Source organism: Hippocampus zosterae, chromosome 15 (assembly GCF_025434085.1).
Source record: "Hippocampus zosterae strain Florida chromosome 15, ASM2543408v3, whole genome shotgun sequence".
NCBI classification, from domain to species: domain Eukaryota; kingdom Metazoa; phylum Chordata; class Actinopteri; order Syngnathiformes; family Syngnathidae; genus Hippocampus; species Hippocampus zosterae.
In genome coordinates, this window is record NC_067465.1 from 17,077,735 (window position 1) to 17,099,409 (window position 21,675).

The window sequence follows — 21,675 nt, forward strand, 5'->3', positions numbered from 1 at the left end:
TACCTGGTAATCAGATGTGCAACACATAAACTTACAAGTCACTCGTTGCGGAGGCATTTCTCAAAGGAACTTTGGATGACAGGTCAAAGTCCGAGTCGGAGCGGTAGAGGAACGATTCTCGTCGCTGGCTGTGAGGAAAGTTGCCCTGTAAGACCAGACCACCAGAGTTCGGGCTGGCTTGAGCGTCCATTGGACTGCGCCCCGCCGACAAGCCATTCTCCACATCAAAGCTGCAGACAGACAGAGAAAGAGACAAGATTGAAACATTCATTTTCCGATCTGCTTTATCCTCAAAAGGGTCGTGGGGAGTGGGGGGGGGGGTGCTGGAGCCTATCCCAGCGGTCTTTGGGCAGTAAACAGGGGACACCCTGAACTGGTTGCCAGCCAATCAAAAATATATATATATTTTTTCATGAGGTGCATGACTTGACATCAAGTTCGCAATATTACAGCGCCTGCAGAGTGCTTGCTCAGTACGCGGGTTTTTTTCTTCACTTTGTGATGACGAGAGCTGGCTAAAAACGGTGATGATCTCAGTTCCAAATTTGGTGGACAGTGGAGAAAATTCCAGTGGCAACAGGACACTAAAGTGGATATTAAACACAGAGTCCCGAATGAAAATATCACAAACTAGCATCTAACAAACAGACTTTAATCTGCAAATCCAAAAAGGGGAGAAGAAAGAAAGAGCACTTGAGGCTCTTAAGTCTGTTCAGTGTGGTGTAAGACTGTTACACCCGCGCTGCAAGAAGGAGAGATACCGACGCTCGTTCCTACCGACTGCTGTCAGGCTGATGAATAAAAAATAACAATCATAATAATAATAATAATTAAATGATGTGAAGGAAAATCGTAAATAGTACTGCGATTTATCCATTTGTGTTCATATTGTATATAATTGAAAGATGTTTGTTGGGTTTTTTTTCTCTTTCTCCTTTCTTCTTTCTACATACATTCTTGCTGCTGGAGGCTGTAAATTTCCCCGGTGTGGGAAGAATAAAGGATATCTTATCTTATCTTAACAACAAACATCAAAATGAGCCAGAATATTCAGTCCGTCTGTCCATCCATCCATCAGAAGTATTTGCGAGGTCGAAAAGTCTCAGTCCTGGCAATTGTACGGTTGAATACAGCTTGTTATAGGATGCAGCATTTATTTTTCCGTGTGTATAATAGTTGAGGACAACTTCATGAAAGCATTTATCAGAACAATGAAAGTTCAGAGGAGATTCAGTGAATGCCCATTTATCCTGGGATGGCTTCCCGATCCACCCACCACAGGTAAAAATCTGCAATCAAAATAGACTGTTAGTATGCTGGTGCTGCAAAATAAATAAATAAATAAATTTAAGAAAAGGTTGGATGGGTGGGTGCGAACAGAGAACAGCAATATCGTGGGGGAACACTGTAATTAAGAGTGTATACATGCCACAATAGACAACAGCTGTGTCAAGAGCACTCAAACAACGTTGAGGCTGTGAAACTTCATGTCATAAAAGGGGAGGTATAAAAATAGCTGAACATCATTAGACCTGCGTGCACAAGCTTGAGTTCATAGGAGAGTGAGGGGCTAAAAATAGGCAAGGGGGACTTCCTCCTGATCTGACAAGATGCAGCTTTGTCAAGCTCGTGCCTTCTTCACAGGCTGGGCACATTGCTGGAATTGATCCACACTCGGAAGGGCAACGCAATCCTTAAACCTTGACCAGACAATCACAAATGTAAAGTTAGTCCACGTGTGTTCACGAGCAGTTATTTTTAGGTTTGGAAGTACCGTAGCATCTACGCTTATAGCTGTTAGTGCCTCACTCGTGTTTAGCATCTCAGAATTTAGCTAGTGGACTTTCATTAGATACAATGATATGGTTTGGTTGAACATTTCGCCGATTAACTCTTTCAGGGACAGCGGTTACTACAGTGGAAAGCTTATTATCAGGGTGCATTAAAGGATTAAATACACAATGCTTCACAGTCTTTTGCTGTTTCTAAGTGTTGCTGCTAAGTGTGTGTTAAGGGAGCAATAGTTTAAACATCCACAGTATGTCCGTTTGCATCACATTAAGCTAGCATTCAATGAAATCATATGATTGGGTGAACATTTTGTTTAAATACATATCATTTATACATACATATATAAATGTTTATTTCTTGTGTGTGGTGGTGGTGGGAGGTGGGAGGGGGGTTGTGTTTGTTTTGATTAAGTGTGTAGGAGGCCATTGATGAATGTTAATGACTAAATGACTCAAATTTCCGAACCAATGCATGTGATCTACAACCGCAAACGTCTGCTGTGGTAGTTTAAAGATACCATGATTTTTACCATTGCATTGTAATAAACAGCAGTAGGAGCTGCAATATGCAAAAAAAAAAAAAGGAAAATCTTATCTTCCCATCCTCCCTCCTCCAGATCCGCTAACCAATGAGGGTGCTGCATGCATGAGGACAAGACGCTGCTGTGTTACTGGCTATTACATAACAGCCCTCGCCGCTCCATTCATGTGACAGCTTCAGATCTACTGACTGCAATAGATGTAGCAGAGGAGTCAGCGGGAGGACAGCGAGGGGCGGTGCAGAGGAGCGAGCAAGACAAAAGTAGAGGCTTGTGTGATGAGCTTTCAAAGTGCGTAATGTCAAAAAGTTTTTCAAGGACATTCGAAAATATTTGGATACATCTTCAAGGCACACAACCAATATGCCATGTGTCCAGCCTAATTCTTGTTTTGGTACAATGCAGTGCAGTGTCGTTATGAAAAAGATGTTCAACGATTTAGAAAAAGAATCTCATTCAGATTTTTTTCCCCAATACTGCAATTGCGAATTCATACGCGATTAGTTTTTCAATGTCTTCTTCCTATGTATTTTTGAACAACCAGACAATATATTGATCTGTCTGACAGTTAAATTAAAATATCAGATTTATAAGACATAAATGTTTTGGTCTAATAGGTTGGACCGATGCTAAAATAAAGGCAAATGAACCGTGAATGAATATGAAAAAAAGGTTCATTATCTACTACAAGTAGAGTTGTTCACTTACTGAAAACATTGGCTTGCATGCTTTTAAGCCTTCACAATGACAATTTTACAGAATTCTACCAAACAAATGTAGTGTCAATAAGAGTCGTGAAGGGATAAAATCACATCACAAAAGTGATGTAAACAAATCTGTGGCTTGATCACACACACAGTGACATTGAAACATGTGGCTTTCGCTTCTGAAGCACTGAATTTAGTTAGCCTCACAGTGCAGACAGCATGGCTTCGAATCCAACCTTCTTGTGTGGCGTTTGCATGTTCTCCTTCTCCTGTGTTGGTTTTCTCCAGGCGCTCCGAGTTCCACATTCCAAAAACAAGCATGGTTAATTATACGCGCTAAATTTTTTCCCAAGGTGTGATTGTGAGCGTGAATGGTTGTTTGTCAATGTGTGCCCTGCGTTTGGGCATCATCTCCTGCTCGCCACTCTCCATCAGCTATTTTTCTCCAACTGTCTCCTTCTCTCCTTGCGTATGATGCGACAACCCTCACTGTTCCCGCATGCTCTGACCATAAACTCGTTTCTATTTTTGGTCCGGCAACACGCTTCTGCTTCCAAGCAGCTAAATTTAGCCTCCCTCGCGTGGGAGAACAGACCGAGAGTGGAATCGTGGGAGCTAAAAATCGGATTTCAGGTAGAGTACACAGGCCCCCCTGATCCCCCTTCCTCTATCCGCTCTGTTCTCCCGCTGCACCCCAGAATGGGTTCCTCCCCAACCCCATCTATTCATACATACGAATGGGGAGGTTTCTATTTGAAGCCCATGCTGAGCTAAAATTAGCCCACAGATCAAAACATCGCCCACGACTTTCGCTCACTGCCAGTTAACTTCCATTTTTATTTATTTATGTACTTTTTTTGCTTGTGCTCGTTTGTTTTGAGTTCAACACAGGCGAGCGGACGAAGGCTCGGCACAACACTGAATTCCACACAACTCAAGGAGTGGTCAATAAGGCACCAAAATGATAGGATGATTTCAAAATGATGAAAACCTATCACTGTTGACTTTGGGCTAAGGCCAATGATTGTAGTCCTTTGGATAGTAATAACAATAAAATGGTGAAGAAAATAATGATTGGGAAAATGGAAAAAGGTTACGGAAGCCGCTACTTTAAATATAGTTACAGTTACAGTGAGGTCCTCGCAAGTCGCATCAAAAAGTCTTTCTTTACAAAGACAGGAACACTAAGTTCAAAGGCTACTGTTTTGACACGTTTGTTTGCTACAGTTCGCCATGCTAATTAAGTCAAGTCAAGTCAACAGTATTTATAGAGCACTTTCAAACAGCCATCGCTGCATACAAAGTGCTGTACATGGAGCGATTTAACAAACACAATAAACAGTAAGACGAAATGGTAATAAAAGCGGTAGAAAGCACCAAGCAGTAAAATCAAGAACAAATTTAAGTCATTCTGAGTCAAACGCCAAAGAATACAAGTGAGTTTTGAGGAGGGCTTTAAAGATGGGCAGCGAGGAGGCTTGCCGAATGTTCAGTGGGAGGTCATTCCAGAGAGAGGGACCAGCAACAGAAAAGGCTCGATCCCCTCTGAGCCTCAGTTTAGTTCTTGGTACTTCTAACAAAGACTGGTCCACAGACCTGAGGCGCCGGGCAGGTGTGTAGGGGTCGGATGAGCTCAGAGAGGTAAGGTGGCGCGAGATTATTCAGAGATTTGAAAACAAAGAGGAGGATCTTGAAAATAACTAAAACGAATGGGGAGCCAGTGAAGGGATGCCAGAGTAGGAGTTATATGCTCCCTCTTACGAGTACCAGTCAAGAGGCGATTCTGGACCAGCTGAAGGCGCTTAATGGAGGACTGGCTGACTCCAAAGTACAGGGCATTGCAGTAATCGAGCCGGGGTGTGACAAAGGCATGAATTACTGTCTCAAAGTGTTCATGTGAGAGGAGAGGTTAAGGCAAGCAAAGCACTGAAATTGGAACGACAGCTGGCTTGAGGACCAGAGGGCTGGTTTCAATCCGGATGAAGACCAAACATGAACATTGTTGCTGTGGTTAACCCTTTACATTCTGAGCCCTTTTACCATGCCCCTGGGCAATGGAGTACAAAAAAACTGCTGATAAAATAGTCGAATGAAAAAGCAGGTTTTATACCGCAAAACACTGTCAGCTCCCTTAATAGTTGTGGTTGCTTCTGAGCACAGATAATATAAGCTTGTCAGTATTGTTGTCTGCTTTGTTTCTGTGTTATTGGTCAAAGTAGCAATTGTTTGAAGGTATTCGGTTGCAGTACCATCAATGCAAATTTCTCTTATCCCGTCTGTGCTGTTTCTTAAATATGTTTGCATGAAGCAAGCAGAGTTTCATCGGCCAGGCATGTTAAACACGGTTTGGCTGTTTCAATATAAAATGTTTGATGATCCTTTGCTTTTTGGGTCAGCCTTACAGTACTTACTTACTTTAACTGGAGGAGTCAAATAAAGAGCTTGCAGCAAGTACACTTTGCCTCATATTTGGAGAACTATAGGAGCAAGGGAGAGACCAGATTGCTTTGGTAAAAGTGTTTATGTGTTTTAATAAGCTTACATGGGTTGAACTCATGGGGGGAGGGGGGGGATTTAAAAGGTTTTTATTATGGCGTCTCTATATTAAGAGATTTTCAGCTATTGCGGGTTGGTCTCGAACGCAACCGTAGTGATACATGGATGTTCACACTCGTGCACGCAATTTCCCACAAATTCTCAAAGTACCAGTTTTGAGCATTGTCAAGGAGTCCCTCTACTGGGCATAAGAGGTACTGCAAGACTTGCCACTTATGATTAAAATGTAAAGACACTTAGTGGAATGCTTATGTTGGAAATCCTCACAAACTGATGAAAAAATGACTCTTAAAGCTTATAATTGTTGCGGTCAGAAAGGTATGAATTTAGACAATGTTCAATATTGAGGTTGTAGTTCCCGGTGGCGTTTTACTTTTCCAGAAATAAGGGCAAAATCTCATATAATTGCACAACATTGATCCATCCACGTTCTATTGAGCTTGTCCTTGTGAGGCGGGGGTTTGCAAGTGAGCTGTAGCCAATCCGAGCTGACACTGGGCAAGAGCTGGGGTATACCCTGAACTGGTCACCAGTCACTCGCAAGGCATATGCAGACAAACAACCATTCACATCTATGGACAATTAGGAGTCCATAGATGTGACTACCCCCTCCATCATGCTGGAGGGGGTAGGGGGGGGCACAATTTTTCATCAGTGCCACTGGGGGGTGGGGGCATATAGGGCCACGCACCTCCTATCCAGATGCATGACAATAAAGATACATACTCTAAATACATGCAATATAAATTGATTCATTCATTTCCCAAACCGCATTATCTTCACTAGGGTCGCCAGGGGTGCTGGAGCCTATTCCAGCTGTCTACGGGCAGTAGGTGGGGTTCACCCTGAACTGGTTGCCAGCCAATCGCAGGGCACACAGAAACGAACAACCATTCGCGCTCACACTCACAGCAAGGGACAATTTAGAGCAGGGGTGCCCATTAGATTGATCCTGATCTACCGGTAAATCTAAGACAGGTCCCAAGTAGATCCGAGGAGTGTCGAGAAGAAAAAAAACAAACAACCATTTGTGTGTCTTTGCACATGTTAGTAATATATTTTTTGTGTTAATATACACTGCACCCTAATTATCTTATAAGTTTCATTTTCACAATTAAAAAAAAAAAAAAAATAAAGCAGGTAAATCTTAAATTTACGGTGGCGCGTGATTATGGCTCCGGAAGTTGTTACCGCTCAGGAGTTAGCAATTGCAGCTTGTGATCAGAGCTGTTGCGCTAAATCTTTTATCGTTATGATTCTCATTCAGAGTTTGCTTCTTGTACAATTCACCGAGGGCACGAGCAAAGAATAGGAATCTAGGAGGGCCCAGGGAAGCACTTTAAAACGGTACGTCTTAGCTACTATAGTTAACAGGCTGCAAAAGTGCGTGGCATGCCTCTGTTTCAGGCTGTTTCTCATCATGGCGTGTGTGCGTGTGTGTGTGTGTGCGCGTGCGTGCGTGCATGCGTGCGTGTGTGTGTGTGTTTGTGCATGTGCGCATGCGCATGCGCGCGCCGGTAAGGGTAGATCCCGGGAGGTTAGTTGATCGAAAAGTAGATCTTTGATCCAAAAAGTTTGGGCACCCCTGATTTAGAGTGTTCACTCAGCCTGCCATGCATTTTTTTGGAGTGTGGGAGGAAACCGTAGCACCCGGGGAAAACCCACGCAGGCCCGGGGAGAACATGCAAACTCCACACAGGGAGGCCGGAGCTGGAATCGAACCCGGTACCTCTGCACTGTGAAGCCGACATGCAAACCACTGGACTACCGGGCCCCATGTTCCTAATATATTCAATTTTTCAATGCATGTATAAAACATCCACTATCCAAAGGGTTTGAAGCAAACAAAACAGGAAGCACATGCTGTATTTTTCCCCCCTCAGCGCAAAGGGTTCTCGCATAAAAAAACATTCAAGGACGGCACAAACTGTTGAACCAGAAACATGCATTAAAGAAAATAACTAATTTTGTACTTACTCAAAACTGTAATATTAATGAGGTACTGCGCTTGTCCTGCATATCATTCCAAATCGGCAAAAAATATTCAGCTTACTCACGTTGTCATAAAGGGCAGTATAAGATCCAAAGTGAGTGCACGTAAGACATGCCATGGCGACTGATCATTATCACTGATCAATCTGTTGTCGCAACATGCCTTTGACAAAAAAAACAACAACAAAAAAAAACAAGAAAGAATGTAATGAGGGAACTGCATTACGCAGTTGGTTACATAAGAGGCTGACCGGTAAAAGGTGTGATTGATGGCACCCTGTCAGTGGCCCTGATATCGGACACCCTGCCTGCGTCACCACCTGTCACGCCAACGCCAGTCCCTTCTGGGGGAGTTAAAGCACAGGAGCGAACAAGCAAGTGCAGGAGAGGCTACGCGCCGCTTTAGTGGGGCGAGCTGTCATCCTTCATTCATTATTTCCGTATCTTTTGCTCCCGACACCCACCTTTCACAATTCTTTGCTTCACTGTGTGGAAGAACTTGACCGCTTCTTGATTGAAATGTAATAGTATTAGTTTTTTTTTTTTAATCAGATTTTTGGAGTGCAGTAGGCGAGAGGTTAGCACGTCCTGCACAGTTCTGAGGTTTAGCCGTCCGATGTGGAGGATGTATGTTCTCCCTGTGCTTGCCTGAGTTTGCTTAACACATTATAAAAACATCCATGCTAGCTTTATTTGACCCTTTCATTCACCCTGTAACCTGACAACATGATCAGCTGACCACAATAGTAACCACTGTACCCGAAAGGGTTCAAGGTACTAAATTAGAGGTTTGTGTAGTACAGGTATAGCGCACAGGCTGCATGTTTTTAAATGCGGCTCACTGAGCCCGTACATTATTAAGTCTTAAACATTTAGATTTAGATGTATTCTTCTCTGCTCCTTTTCAATCCATTTTTTAATGGAAACATGTCTGCTTTGTCTTTTATATCATGAAATAAATGTAACAAATACAAATAAATAGTAAATAGTCATATGAACGGTATAATTATTTGCCCATAAAATAAACTGGTAGATTGTGTGAACGTGAGCGTGAACGATGGTGACCTGTCCAGGGTGTGGCCCATCACTCAACCAAAGTCAACTGGGAAAAGTTCCAGCTCACCTGTGACTAACATTGACGAGCGTTATAGAAACTGGATAGATGCATGGAAATAGTGAACCAATTTCGGATTTGTCTGAGACAATTTCATGGCTTTTCAAAAACATGTTGACGAACGCTGGGTAAAGCACAGCTTCCTTTTTTGGAATTCATGTTTGTCCTTCTCGAGAGTGGGATGGCAGTAGCTTCAAATATGTTATCGTAGTTTGTTTTTCTACTTCTATCATATGACATTGAAATGAATTATACATGCTCAAGTCTATTCAATGGAGGAGCGATGGACGCTACTCAGGGAAGACGACTGGTCCAGAGATGAAAGTTGGGTTAGTCATTCCCTCAAAGTGCTGCTGTGCTGCCCATTTCACATGATAGACTTTATATGGAGGGAGGAGGCTCATTATTCCATTTTTGAACACGTCTTTTATTTAGACCCTCAAAGTTACACTGCGGTTCGCATATTGCTTCTTCCAATGATAATTATTCACCTGAACAGATTGCCAGAGAACAATGGCAAAGGAGCTTCATGTTCAGGTGCCCTTTTCTCCCTTACAGACTAATCCGCCGTGTTAAATAAAACAGGACAGAAATCAGAACCGAGGTCTAATTCTGCTACACAAACAGAGCCGGGTAGCAAGCTACTCATGTTTAAATGGCAGCTGTGCACGGTCACTTCTTATGCAACTGCTCTTTTACATGTACTGTATATCCATTGTTCACAAAGAGGGTGTGGCCTATGCTTCGAATGAATGTGAACAAGTCTAGCAGTTTAGTTTGACTACCTCACTGACCTTTTTTTGTGTGTGATCACGACCGATATGTGGCTGAATAAGAGTTAGGCCCGTAAAGCATTTCTCTGCTGTATTGCGATTCATCATTCACTCTCCCACTTAGGCATTTTAATAAAATAGGTTTCTACAGAATGGTTAGTCAGAGTTTTGAGATTTGTGCCATTCATGGAGTAGATGGAGAATTATGAACAGTTCAAAGTGACAATCAGTGTAAGCAAAACAATTTCAGGCTTCTGCCAGGAAGAATTAACAAAAAAGAAAGACAACTAGAACATCTGAACTTTACTTCCGGTTAATCTGAGGTACTTTAAATAGTGGCAGGAGTGGCAGGAGTGTGCTATCGCCCATTTAACATGAGATTGTATGTCATGTGTTTACTGTAAACACGACCGCATCCCCAATTATAATAGAGTGTGCCCACTTCTTCAACCACATTATCTGGGTTGTTAGTTTTTATTTTCCCTCTCTAAAATATTTATTCTTTTCCTTTAAATGTGCTGTACCAGTTCTAAGTCATGTTAATAGTGGAAAAAGATTTGAAATGATTCATCTTGGTCTTTTTTTCTTTTTAATATCACGAAAAGCCTGACATTTGAACATGTTGACTTTTTTTATCCAATATATATGGTTAAGTACTGTAGTACTGTATGTTTTTTATATTGCGGTGAGGTAATGTGCTTAAGACGTTGTGTGAAGACTTATAATTACTGGAACAACTAGGCTCATTTCTCTTTGCCTGCAATTATAGCATCAAGCTAGCTGACTTTTGTTCAACAAAATAAAATGCTTTGGTTGAAATCTTCGTCTTTAACTGTACAGCGTTTATTTCTCTTTAGCTGTGTTATTTCCTGGAATCTTTTGCGCGTGGACAGAATGACATGCGTTTATTTAACCCATTGTGTAACAATTTTAAGTCAGTCATATGACAGCAAAAGAAAAAAAAGTCAACAAATAGCTTCTGTTCCAAAACTGATCAATTTGCATGTTTTTCAAACAGGTAATCGGATAATGACGCACCTACTTAAAATGAGCAGCTGTTCTGTAAATGAAGAAAGTGTGTGTTTGCATGAGTGTGATCGGTGTACTGTGATTAAGGTGGCGCCCAAACCACACCAACTCACTAGTGTGTGTGTGTGTGTGTGTGTGTGTGTGTGTGTGTGCGCGCGCGTGTGTGTGTTGGTGTAGAATTATTACTGTATGCAGCCAGAGGCCAGACGCAAGCCTCAGATCTTTCCTTTGGAAAACAACACCACGCCGCTGTGACGCCTGCCCTCCTGCACATGGCGCACACGGTGACCTCTGATACACTTTACTGTGTAAGCATGTTGAAGGATATGAGGGGTGGAATAGTTATCATATACTCGTGCAGGTTACTTCTTCGATCTGATTATTTATTACAAAGGAAGTTTATGCTTCAATGTCAATGCAGTCAAATTATTTTATTGCTTTGGCCAATTATTGCTAAATTACACCCAAAAAAAACTCACTACAGTTTACACAAAAGTGATGCAGGTAGGCAATGTCCACAGAAATAGCCATGAAACTGTTAGAATACATGTTATGGTGTGTAATAATTGATTGCTCAATGTAAGAAAGCATCTCTAATGTATTGTATGTAGGCCGGGATTCTTTCGTGTAGCAGTGGAGTGAGTCAGCAAACCACTCGAAGCACTTGTGTCACATTTTGAGAAACATTATACTAGTAGGTAGAGCTTGGGCGATTACCGGGTATATCGATTGATATTTAAATCATCCATCAATCTGAACAGCTGATCCTCAGGAGTGTTGCAGGCATGCAGGAGCATATCCCAGCTCATATCGGGCAGTAGGCGGGGTACACCCTGAACTGATTGCCAGACAATCCATCCATCCATCCACTTTCTCATCCGCTTATCCACACAATGGTCACGGGGCATGGTGGAGCCCATCCCAGCTGTCTTCGGGCAGTCCGGGGAACACCTTGAACTGGTTGCCAGCCAATCGCAGGGCACACATAGACAAACACCCATTCGTGCTCACAATCACACCGATAGGGACAATCTAGAGTATTGCATTTACCAGCCAGGCATGTTTTTTGAATGTGGGAGGAAACCGGAGTACCTGGAGAAAACCCAAGCAGGCACAAGGAGAACATGCAAACAGGAAGGCCAGAGCCGGAATTGAACCCTGCACCTCTGCACTGTGATGCCGAAGCGCTAACTAGTCGAACACCGGGCCTCTCTTGCCAGCCAATCGCAGGGCTGAAATGACATCATTCTGGCTCAAATGTGTTTTCTGAGTGATCACCCTCAACGTCCAAACACGCACATTGAGACTGCTGTCCCATGGAATGGTCTGGCACAACAGAGAAGAGAATGAGACAAGTGAGATGAGAAGGCTTGGAAGGTTTTGAGGTGAGGCGAGACGCGGGGGAGATGGGGTTATGAAAAGTTCAACAAAGGCTCTGCTCTGTGAAGGTGTCATGCTAGCGTGAAATGACATTAATATTCTTTGTTCAGCGATCAATCCCAGAAGCAGAAAAATGAAATGTATTTCCACTTGATGACTGTGAATCCACTTGTTGCCATTCACACAGACCCAGATTTTACACAAAGTCCAATTTTGAGTAGAGACGAGATCATTGTTGTATTGCAAGATATGTTCATGACATTTTTGCTTGGTGGTGTGCTGTGTGATTTTCTGAATAAAAATATGTGCCTTGGCTCAGTAACTGGTGGACAGGAAAAACTGAAAGAGTGCGGACCTTCGGGGGCAGCGACCATTTTTACTTTGTTCAATTCTAATCTTATTTGCAACGAACTTAGAACACCTGGATAGTCCTTTGACATTAAACAGATTTCACTATTAACAGTGGCTAACTTTATTTTACATTGACTGTGGCACTTAAGAATTGACATGAAGCATTGCCTTTAATATTCGTTTAGATGTAAACAGTGCTGTGTAAAAAATGTATGCCCTATACTTGACTTCTGATAGTTTGCATATCCATTTCACCAAGCCAAATTTTAAAGGTAAAATCAAGTCCAATTTTTTTTTCTCTAAAATAATCTCTTCTATGCGCATTTAGTAGTTGTAAACACTGTATTCTGATTAATATTGAGTTTGTGGAATATGACGTGAGCAGCAAACTCCACACATTTTTGGCTGCTGTTTTGCCTTCTACTGCCATTTGCTGTCGACTGGAAAATAACATCACAGTGCCCACAGCTGAGTCATGATTGGTTGTATCCTCCCTGAGCTGAGAACTTATGACGTCATTTTCAGTCAACAGCAAGTGGCAAAATGGCCGCCATCTGAGATGGACGAAAACGGGTGAATTTTACTGCTTAAGTGATATTCCGCAAAAGCAATATTCACCAGAGTCGTTTTAGACGAGTGTGGGGGTGCATAAAAGCTTCTGATGTATGGCCAACAAGGCACGGGTGTGCGCAGAGGTGTGAGAGTACAAAATGGTTGCGGATGAGAACTGTGGTTAGCCTGGTTAGCTTTGGCTATTCGCGTCGCTGCTGAGCTTCATGCAACTGTGTGATAACGAGTGTTATTCATATCCCAACACTCAAGAACATCACAACATGCACAAACTATGCTACAAGCGGATGGAAATACCTGACCAAAAATCCATTAGCTAAGAATGGTCACTTGCAAAATATGCAATCTAATTTCAATTATTCTTAACATACCATATAAAGCTAAAGCTGCAAGCATTTGGAAACATTGGGATAATTCTTATTTAAAAAACAAAACAAAACTGACAGGCTCACATTTCTAACATTGCGTGATTGTTTGATCATGAGGTGAAAAAGGAATCCAGAATGGAAAGTTCACCACTGGATCGTAAATCAGTTTAACAGATGGCATGCCCATTAAAGTCAACTCAAGATGTTTATTTAGAAGAACAAGCTGACAAATCAGAGCATGCGTAAAACCCAAGAACATTGGGACAAGTCACGCGTTCCTATCGCTGAGGCAGAAAAAGATAACCTAAGTTGCTCCCTGTTGTTCTATCAACGATTGAAATGTACTAGATACTTGAAAGCCACACACAATTCAAGAAAACATTATCCAAAATACACATTTATGATGACACAATGTGCTTTGACTTTGCCGCCGTTGCTCGGCTGAAGACATGCGATGACTCCATTGTTGCTCCAAACAAATGATCCAAATGATCGAGGCATCCTGGCCACATGGAACTGGAAGTGGAAGTAGTAATTCAACCCTGAGACAAATTCTTACTCACAGATATGGGGTCATACAAACAAATGACGCCTTGAAACGGTTTGGCATCGGACGTATGGGATCACATCCAACTTTCACACTGGAAAATGGAAAACTACTGCTGCAGTTGCCCGGATTGTCAGTTGAACGCTCCAAAACAGTCAAACATGAACCTACTCATCACACTGCCTATCATAGAAACACCTTTTGAGAGGGTGGGGATGGATATTGTAGGTCCACCCCCGTAGAGTGCTCACGGACATCAATATTTATTAGTAATAGTTCAGTATGCCACCCCGTACCCAGAGGCCATCTCAACTTTGACATGACAAGACACCTCTTGCCCTGGCGAACCGCTCTCGATGTTGCATAGTTTTAGTCAACAACATGAACAGAGATGGGCATTCCGTAACTGGGATGGAACAGTCCGTCCATCCGTCATGGATGGACACCCATTTTGGGGGCGGAGGATGAAATTTTTTATAAAAAGGACGAACTAAGCAAGATCGGAAATGGGTTTTTATCCATCCCTTTAATCGTTCCGAACCAGGTTAAGTACATGGTGTAGGGAGGCAAAATAACAAAGCCAGAGTGTAGCAAAACACTGTATTTGATAGCAACACTCTCACCTAGTGTACAGTCTGAGAACATAACAAAGTACCAACTGACAGCCATTTCACTCATGTTCAATGGAGCCGGTTAAAAAAGCAGGCCATGTTGTATGTCTCTCGTTGCCCGGCCACCAAGATATTGATGTTTGGGTTTTCTTTTCTTTTTTTGGGGGGTGGGGGGGAACTGGGACGGAAGCGCTTTAAAAGGATGATGACGGACAGCGATGCAAGATGATTATTTTATGGGACGATGAATAAAGGGTACCCAGGTCACAGACGGAGGACGGGCTGGGAAAATAGGGTAAAAATAAGTGCCCATCTCTGTAAATGAACAATTAATATTGTCTATGTTTTCCTTCAGCATACATTAAAACTTTTATACAGAAAAGTTTAACAGCTACAGTATTTGTAAGTGTAGTTTAACACGCAAGACACATTTAACACAACTGGGTATTTATTCAACTTAGTTTCAAAGAAAAATGTTGAAATGACAATATTATGCTACCTTAAAACTTTGAAATTTGTTTTCAACCAAATTTAAAAAATAACAAACGAATGTAACCACGTGTGTCCATTTATCTAAATAAAGTGCAGTGTGCATTCTTGCGACAACAATGCTGGTAACACAATGACAGAAGGCTAACATTTGTTTACTTCAGTTCATTTTAAGGAAAGCCCTTCGGGCTCATGAGATTTTTGCTCTGTTACGCTTTTCCCAATGAAGTCACCTGCGAAACTGAACACTCTCACAAAGTTATCAATGGCACCATTATTTACCTTAGAGAACATCTCGGGAAGTACATTCTGTAATTTCTCTAAAAATCCGTTGTGTTCTTCCCACACATGACTGTTCCACATTATTTACCCTTAGTCTTTTTTGTTCATCGCTCTGCTTCCATATGTAGGTGAATTAAGAAATGCAGACGAGAGTGTGACAAAGGTGCAGTGCCTAAAAGGTCAGAGTTCAGACAATCACTTTTGGGTGTCTAACAAGAGCATTAAACATGCACGCTGACATGGTTGTTAATCTCACATGTTGCTCCTCCACGCAACTCCTCATGAGAATAATGGACACAGAGACCTTTACGCTCCACTGTCTCCAGCATATGCTCATTTCTTTTTTTTTTCTCCCCCCATCAGTGGATGCACTCGCAAAGGTCAAAACCATGAGTAAAAAAAAAACAAGCTCCAGACAAGTTGTCCCATGAAACAAAGAGATCATTTGGGCTGTGCTGTCTTTCTTGGTTATATGCTCGTGGGTGAATCTCTTTTTTTGTCCAACCTGTTTCCCAAAGTCAGGAGTGGAACATTAACCCCACCTTTTCCTAAATAGGAAGTTTTCACTTGGGGGTGGACTCACTTCTTTTTTCCAGTGATTTACACAATGTCAGTGTATGGAGTTAACTAATTCCCGCCATGAATCTATGACATAATTTAAATGCCAAAAGGGAGAAAAATCGCTGTTGAAACCAAATAGCTGTTGACGCCATGTATCAGTTGGCTGGAACAAAAAAACAAAAAAAACAAAAACACTACATAAAAGAAACCATATAAAACTCTTTTATAGAATAGTTTTGCCATTACCCAAACTGTTACAAACTCGGGTAAACCGAATTAGGGAGGGGGATCCAAAAAACGTAGACAAAAACAAGGTCTCCGATGTAAAGACAATTTAATGTCCAAATCGAATCGGAAATAAGCGAGAACATAAAGCGCTGGTCCACAATGAGGACCAGGAGGTACTGTAAATCAAAAACGACTAACAAAAGGAGCTTGCACAAAAGAGCAAGAAAAGGAAAGTAAAGCCACAAACTACGAACGAAAAAACTATGTAACACTTTGTACACGCGAGAAAAGCCAGATCATCAAAACAAAATGGTACTTACACACAAACTTGGTACCGAGACTACACGCGAAAACACGACGAGGTCAAAAGCCACTAGTCAATGAGCAATGAGGAAAGCAATGCCATAAACAATACTCCCACAACAGGTGTCGAACGTAGGAGTCCTTAAATAGTGTCTCTATTGATTAATGATTGCCAGCAGGTGTGCTAGAGAGACAGCTCCTGCCACCTGCTGGCCAGACCGAAAAACCGAAATGTGACACAAACATGCTTTTGGCACATTTAAGCTTAAGACATACTAAAACAGCTTGCGAACACACCTGAAGAAAAAAACAAAACAAATTGAGAGCATAAAATATACAGAGAGCACTGTATGTATTACAGTCTCTAGGCACATGTGCATGTGAATTTAAGAGACAGGACCTGGTCGAATGGTGTGTGAGACAGCATGTGAGTGTCTCAGCGTGAGCTGTGGCCAACTGCAGCTCCTGCGCAAGTTGTGTTTTGCTGTTTTCCCTGGGATCAAAAAATCAAAATCAAACTCAAAATTCTGCCCACAGTTGTCCCAAGATGCTGGCAAAGGACTACTTTAGTCTAAGCTCATCAACTCACTGAAAATAGTTTCTTTTGGATTCACACCAGATAGCACTAAAGCAACACTATTATATCCTTTGGCCAAATTACAAAAACAGAGGATAGGTTTAAGTCTTTCAGTAAAGGTTACCCAAAAATGGGTGAATGCCAAATAGGCGCATGTTCACTGTATATAACATTTACTTACACATGAAAAGAATTGATAATGATGAGGGTGAGCTGGAGAGTGTTACAGTCAAAGCAATTTAATTCTAGAGATACGGGGAAACTTGAACCACTGAACATATAGGATACGTCCATGGGTGTGTGTGTGTGTGTGTGTGTGTGTGTGTGTGTGTGTGTGTGTGTGTGTGTGTGTGTGTGTGTGTGTGTGAATTTGAGACACATGAAAAGAGAATGAGAAGGCACTTAATTACCGCCTGCGTTTCTGTACGATGTCAATGGGTCTGTTGACAGCATACGGCGATCCCCATTTGTTCCCACCGCGCACCGTCACCGTCTGCTCCACGGAAAAGCACAAGCCGCAGTTGTTGGGCACACTCATGATCCCTCTCGCCGGACCGTCACTCAGCCTTCCCTTTCGCTCAGATTGGGCCAGCTCTCATCCCTGGAAATCGCGACCCGCTTCCCCCGTTTGTCTCATTCTGTCGGACCGGCTCTCCGCGGCTTCCTGGGAGTTGTCATGCTCCCACCCCCACCCCTGGCGGGAGTGCTGGACGCCGGTTCTAGGAGCAGTGGTCACTGAGCACAGGTGTACTGGAAGGCATGATGCAATCCATCCGAGTGTATTCTTGTGAATGGGTCGGATTCCACCATTCGATATGTTGAGCAGATTGAAATGACTGTTTTCCCGAGCACCCGGATTCTTCGAGTTCCTTGTCTTCTTTTTGTTTTTTGTCCAAAGGACGAAACGAATGTTAGCCCCTCTCCATAGCGCTGCGTTAGTGGGTCCCCAACGGGGATCTTCACTTAATGTTCCCGCTGGCTTCTCGCCCCTGTCTGCCTTCGGATGTGTCTCCTCTCTCCCCTGCTCTTGTTTTGTTTCACTATGTGCTTCCTCCAGTCCCCTTTGGGCTATTGCACCTCTTAATCAAACAGCAAACAAAAACACGTCCTTCCTCTTCCCTCCTCCAACTTCGGTTACTCTCAGCAGCCTTCAGTTCACGTCTTTTTTTGGTCTGTTTGTCCAAGCGCCCCTGCAGAACGTGCCATGTGCAGTTGTGTGCGTGTGTGTGTGCGTGTGTGTGTGTGTGTGTGCGTGCGTGTGTGTGTGGGCATGTGGCGCAGCAAGTGTTTGTATGTGTGTGTATATCACAAGAGGAACACGTTTGAGAGTGAGGTCAGAGCTAAGAAAGGGGGAGGGATCTTAGCTGCTGTGGGTTCCGCCTTCCCCAAATGTTTTAGCCCTTTTAACTCCTTGCTTTTCTCTCGCCCACATACCAAATCCTGACACAATCACAGGACGGGGATCTCCCTTTGGACACACGCTATTATGCTTTGACTATGTTTGGTAAAGAGAACACACACACACACGCACACGCACACACTCACACGCACACACACATACACAGTGGTGGCACCCATGGCCATGGACAATGTATTTTTGAAGACCAGAAATTTGTAAAGCAAATATGAAACGGTAGCCGGTCAACCTTCCATGCGCTCCTGCTGGAAACTTAAACATTTGGACATAAGACCAGGAAGATGAGGAGCCAAAGACCTCCAGGCTAAATCCCCACAGATTAGTTTTGTTAGTATTAGGCTAAAAGAATCGTCAGTTTTAATAAATCGGGGCCACAAGATAAATATTTGCTATTATAGAGATTGAAAGGAGGAAGATGTTAAGGAATGGATAATGCCATCTGCCTCAATCATATACCTGTAACTCGACCTTAGCTTCCTTTGAGTGAAGATTTCCACCAAAGTTTGGCTTTAATTACACAGCAACAAAATTGAATGGCCCTGAGGTGATACAAACTGGAACTTGACCAACATTTGAGAAAAGAAATACTCCCAAGCTGTGAAAACGTTCAGGATTCCCAATCAGGTCAAGTCAAATTTATTTCTATAGCCCTTAACCCTTTTATGCACCCTGTAACCTGATAACATGATAAGAGGTCCACTTTCGTAACCGCTGTCCCTGAAATGGTTAATCACAAAACCATCTCAAAGGGCTTCACATGCCCACAGTTGACAAATGTGAACCACATCCAATGATCTTGACCCCAAGGAGGGCAAGGAAAAACAAAAATCAAAATCAAATACTCTTTGCCCGATTCCAATCAACTGAAAATGACTTGGGCCCGATTTCAGCTCACGTGATTTAGGCTCTGGGCATCCCTCATTTTTACAATGTAGAATATTACAGTGAAACTTCTCTACAATGAAATCATGTTTGCAGCAAGAAATGTTTCACAACAGGGGACTTTTCACTGTGGCATTTTTTTTTTAATCTCAGACATAAGCACGAACACAAAGAAAAAACGTATATGTGTATCGTACTTTATTTTTATTCCAATATGCATAAGTATGAGCATACACATTTGACACTTCATAGCCAGCGTAGAAAGAAAAAAAGGGAAATAAATTGTGAAATTTACGATCAGCATTTAATTTCACTTACATCAATTTCGTGTATAATGTATTTTATTTTGTTTCCTCCATCTTTCATTTTTATTACCTTTATCCTGTCTTCAAGCGTTAAAGCGTTTCTTTTCTTAATTCCTTGGTATGCAAAGGTCCATTTTCTCGCCATTTTAGCAATGCAACGTTCGTGCTGCGTCTGAAACTAACAATAACAAATTCTTCCTGTACTACTGGGCATGTGTAAACCAGTGTGGTGGTTGCTGTTGCCGTTTCCAAATGAAGCAGTAGAGGTCGCTGTGGCATGCTGAGTTTGGATTAGACTTTTGCAGAAGGCTTGTTTTCATTCTAGTGAATCTCGTTGCGAGGCAAGAGCAGAGAGAAATATTTCGTGTAACAAAACAGGGGGACTTTTCGTTGTAGGGGGAGCAAAAAAGTGGGAATGGCTTTCATGCATGAACTTTTTTTTCACACTAGGGTGTATTTTCGCCCATGTAGGTCTCGTTGTAGAGGAGTTTCACTGTATAGAGAACTAATTTTATTATTCAAATACCAATTGGACATGCGAATGATTTCAGTTACGAGCATGGTCAAGAAAAAAAATGAAAGCACCAACGGGGGCGGCGCATGACGGTCTGTCAGCAACTTTTCACCGCATTATGCCCCCCCACCCAACCCTCACCTCAACAATTATTTTTCTTCAAGTGATAGCTGCTGTCGGTGCCTCTTCCCGGGGCCAAATTTTGGGCCCAGCACGTCCCTGGGTGTCACGTTTCTGTTTTCGGCCTGGCCAGCAGGTGGCAGCCTGAATAGACTTTCTGACTGCACACCTGCTGCCAATCAATCTATCAAGGGACTCTGTACGTAACACTCGCATGACCCAAAGGTTTTCTTGACCCTTCTTCAGTCTGCTGGTTGTCGGAGTATTGTTTATGCCTTGCTGCTTCCTTGCTCATAGACCTTTCTTGCTATAGACCTCGTCGTTTTTTCGCTTTTGAACTCTCTGTACCATTGGTTTTGTAAGTATGGTTTTTATTTTGTGATTCGGCTCTTGCTTGCATGTATTTTGTGACATTGTTTTTTCGTTTGTATTCTCGGTTCTTGTTTTCTCCCCTTGCCTTTTGTGCAAGCTCTTTTTGTTATTCATTTTTGTGCTCTCTGGTCCCTGTTTTGACCAACGCTTTATGTTACTACTTTGTTGGTGCGATTTTTGTTCATTAAAACATTCTTTTTGCTACGGAGACCTTGTTTGGCTTCTACACTTTTTGGGATCCCAACTTGATTTGGTTTGTCTCAATTGTGACACTGGGCACCTTTGTACAGCTTTTTTTTTAGGACATTTTCGTTTGGTGTTGTGCTGTGAAAGTTCTCAAGTGAAATGTATGCCTTGGCTCAAAAGAGGTTGTGAAGCACTGATTTAAATGACAGTTCAACTTCTTATTGAACTGTCAAATAAAACAAAAGTTAGACATTAAGTCTTACAAGCCAACCAGATGATTTGCCAGTTTGTCGTGTGCGTGCGTCACCAGTGTGGAAGTGAGCGGACGTTTGACGCAGGACAGACGCCAACTGTTTGCTTCTGCTCAAGATCATCTCGTCAAACACTTGAAATGGGGACCAAGGTGATTGAGGTGTGTTAACCACTGAAGGGCACGTCATTTGTTTGCCCCTAAGCCTCCAGTGCAGGCTGATCTAAGCCATCACCTCCATGATTACAAAGGAGCCTCATGACATCAAATGTTGGCATGGCCGGCATTCCTGGATAACAAGCTCTTTTCAAGTGCGTGAGGAGCACTGTCAGAGCTGCTGCCTGTCAGGTGTCATCTTCTCTGTTTGCCGACCTCTGTTATATTGCCCAACAAAACCAATTACCGGTATGCAAAATGGAAAGGGCCCAAACAAAGTAAACTGCCACTCTGGGGAGCAAAGACCTCCACCGGGAACAAATTATCCTGAAAGTTGAATTCATTCCATGACTAAGGTCAGAACTCAATTTGTTCTAATATTTAAAAAAAATATCCATTCAAATTGTATTGTATAAAAAAGCAGTAAACCGTTTGAGGAACTCTGCAAAACAAAACCTTTTTTTTTTGTGACATGATTTTGAAAAAGAAAAATACCATTGTTGTTAAAAAACAAACAATCAAACACAATACAACAATAAGGAAAGTTTCTGCAAAAATATTGAATGGCCAGTCCGTCACCTGCATTTGTGAAGTCCTGCGAGTGTGCGTGCATATAAATCTATGTATCGATATAGATGGATATATATCAGAGGCAATCGCTCAAAGACTGCAAGGGAAGCTCAATTTCCCTTAAAATGTAAAAAAA

The 21,675-nt window shown here is 42.3% G+C and overlaps 1 protein-coding gene across 5 annotated transcripts in view; it reads right to left on the reverse strand.

Moving 5' to 3' along the window:
• Positions 1-21,675, reverse strand: part of LOC127616680 (cAMP-specific 3',5'-cyclic phosphodiesterase 4C-like) — a 75,554-nt gene that overhangs the window by 14,250 nt on the left and 39,629 nt on the right. For 4 of the 5 annotated variants that reach the window (XM_052088433.1, XM_052088434.1, XM_052088432.1 and 1 more), the window contains one exon: positions 36-230. In XM_052088433.1, coding sequence (XP_051944393.1) covers positions 36-230 — 195 coding nt within the window. Of the gene's footprint in view, positions 1-35; positions 231-17,177; positions 19,058-21,675 lie in introns of those variants that run through there. The other variant, XM_052088435.1, reaches the window with a different exon arrangement.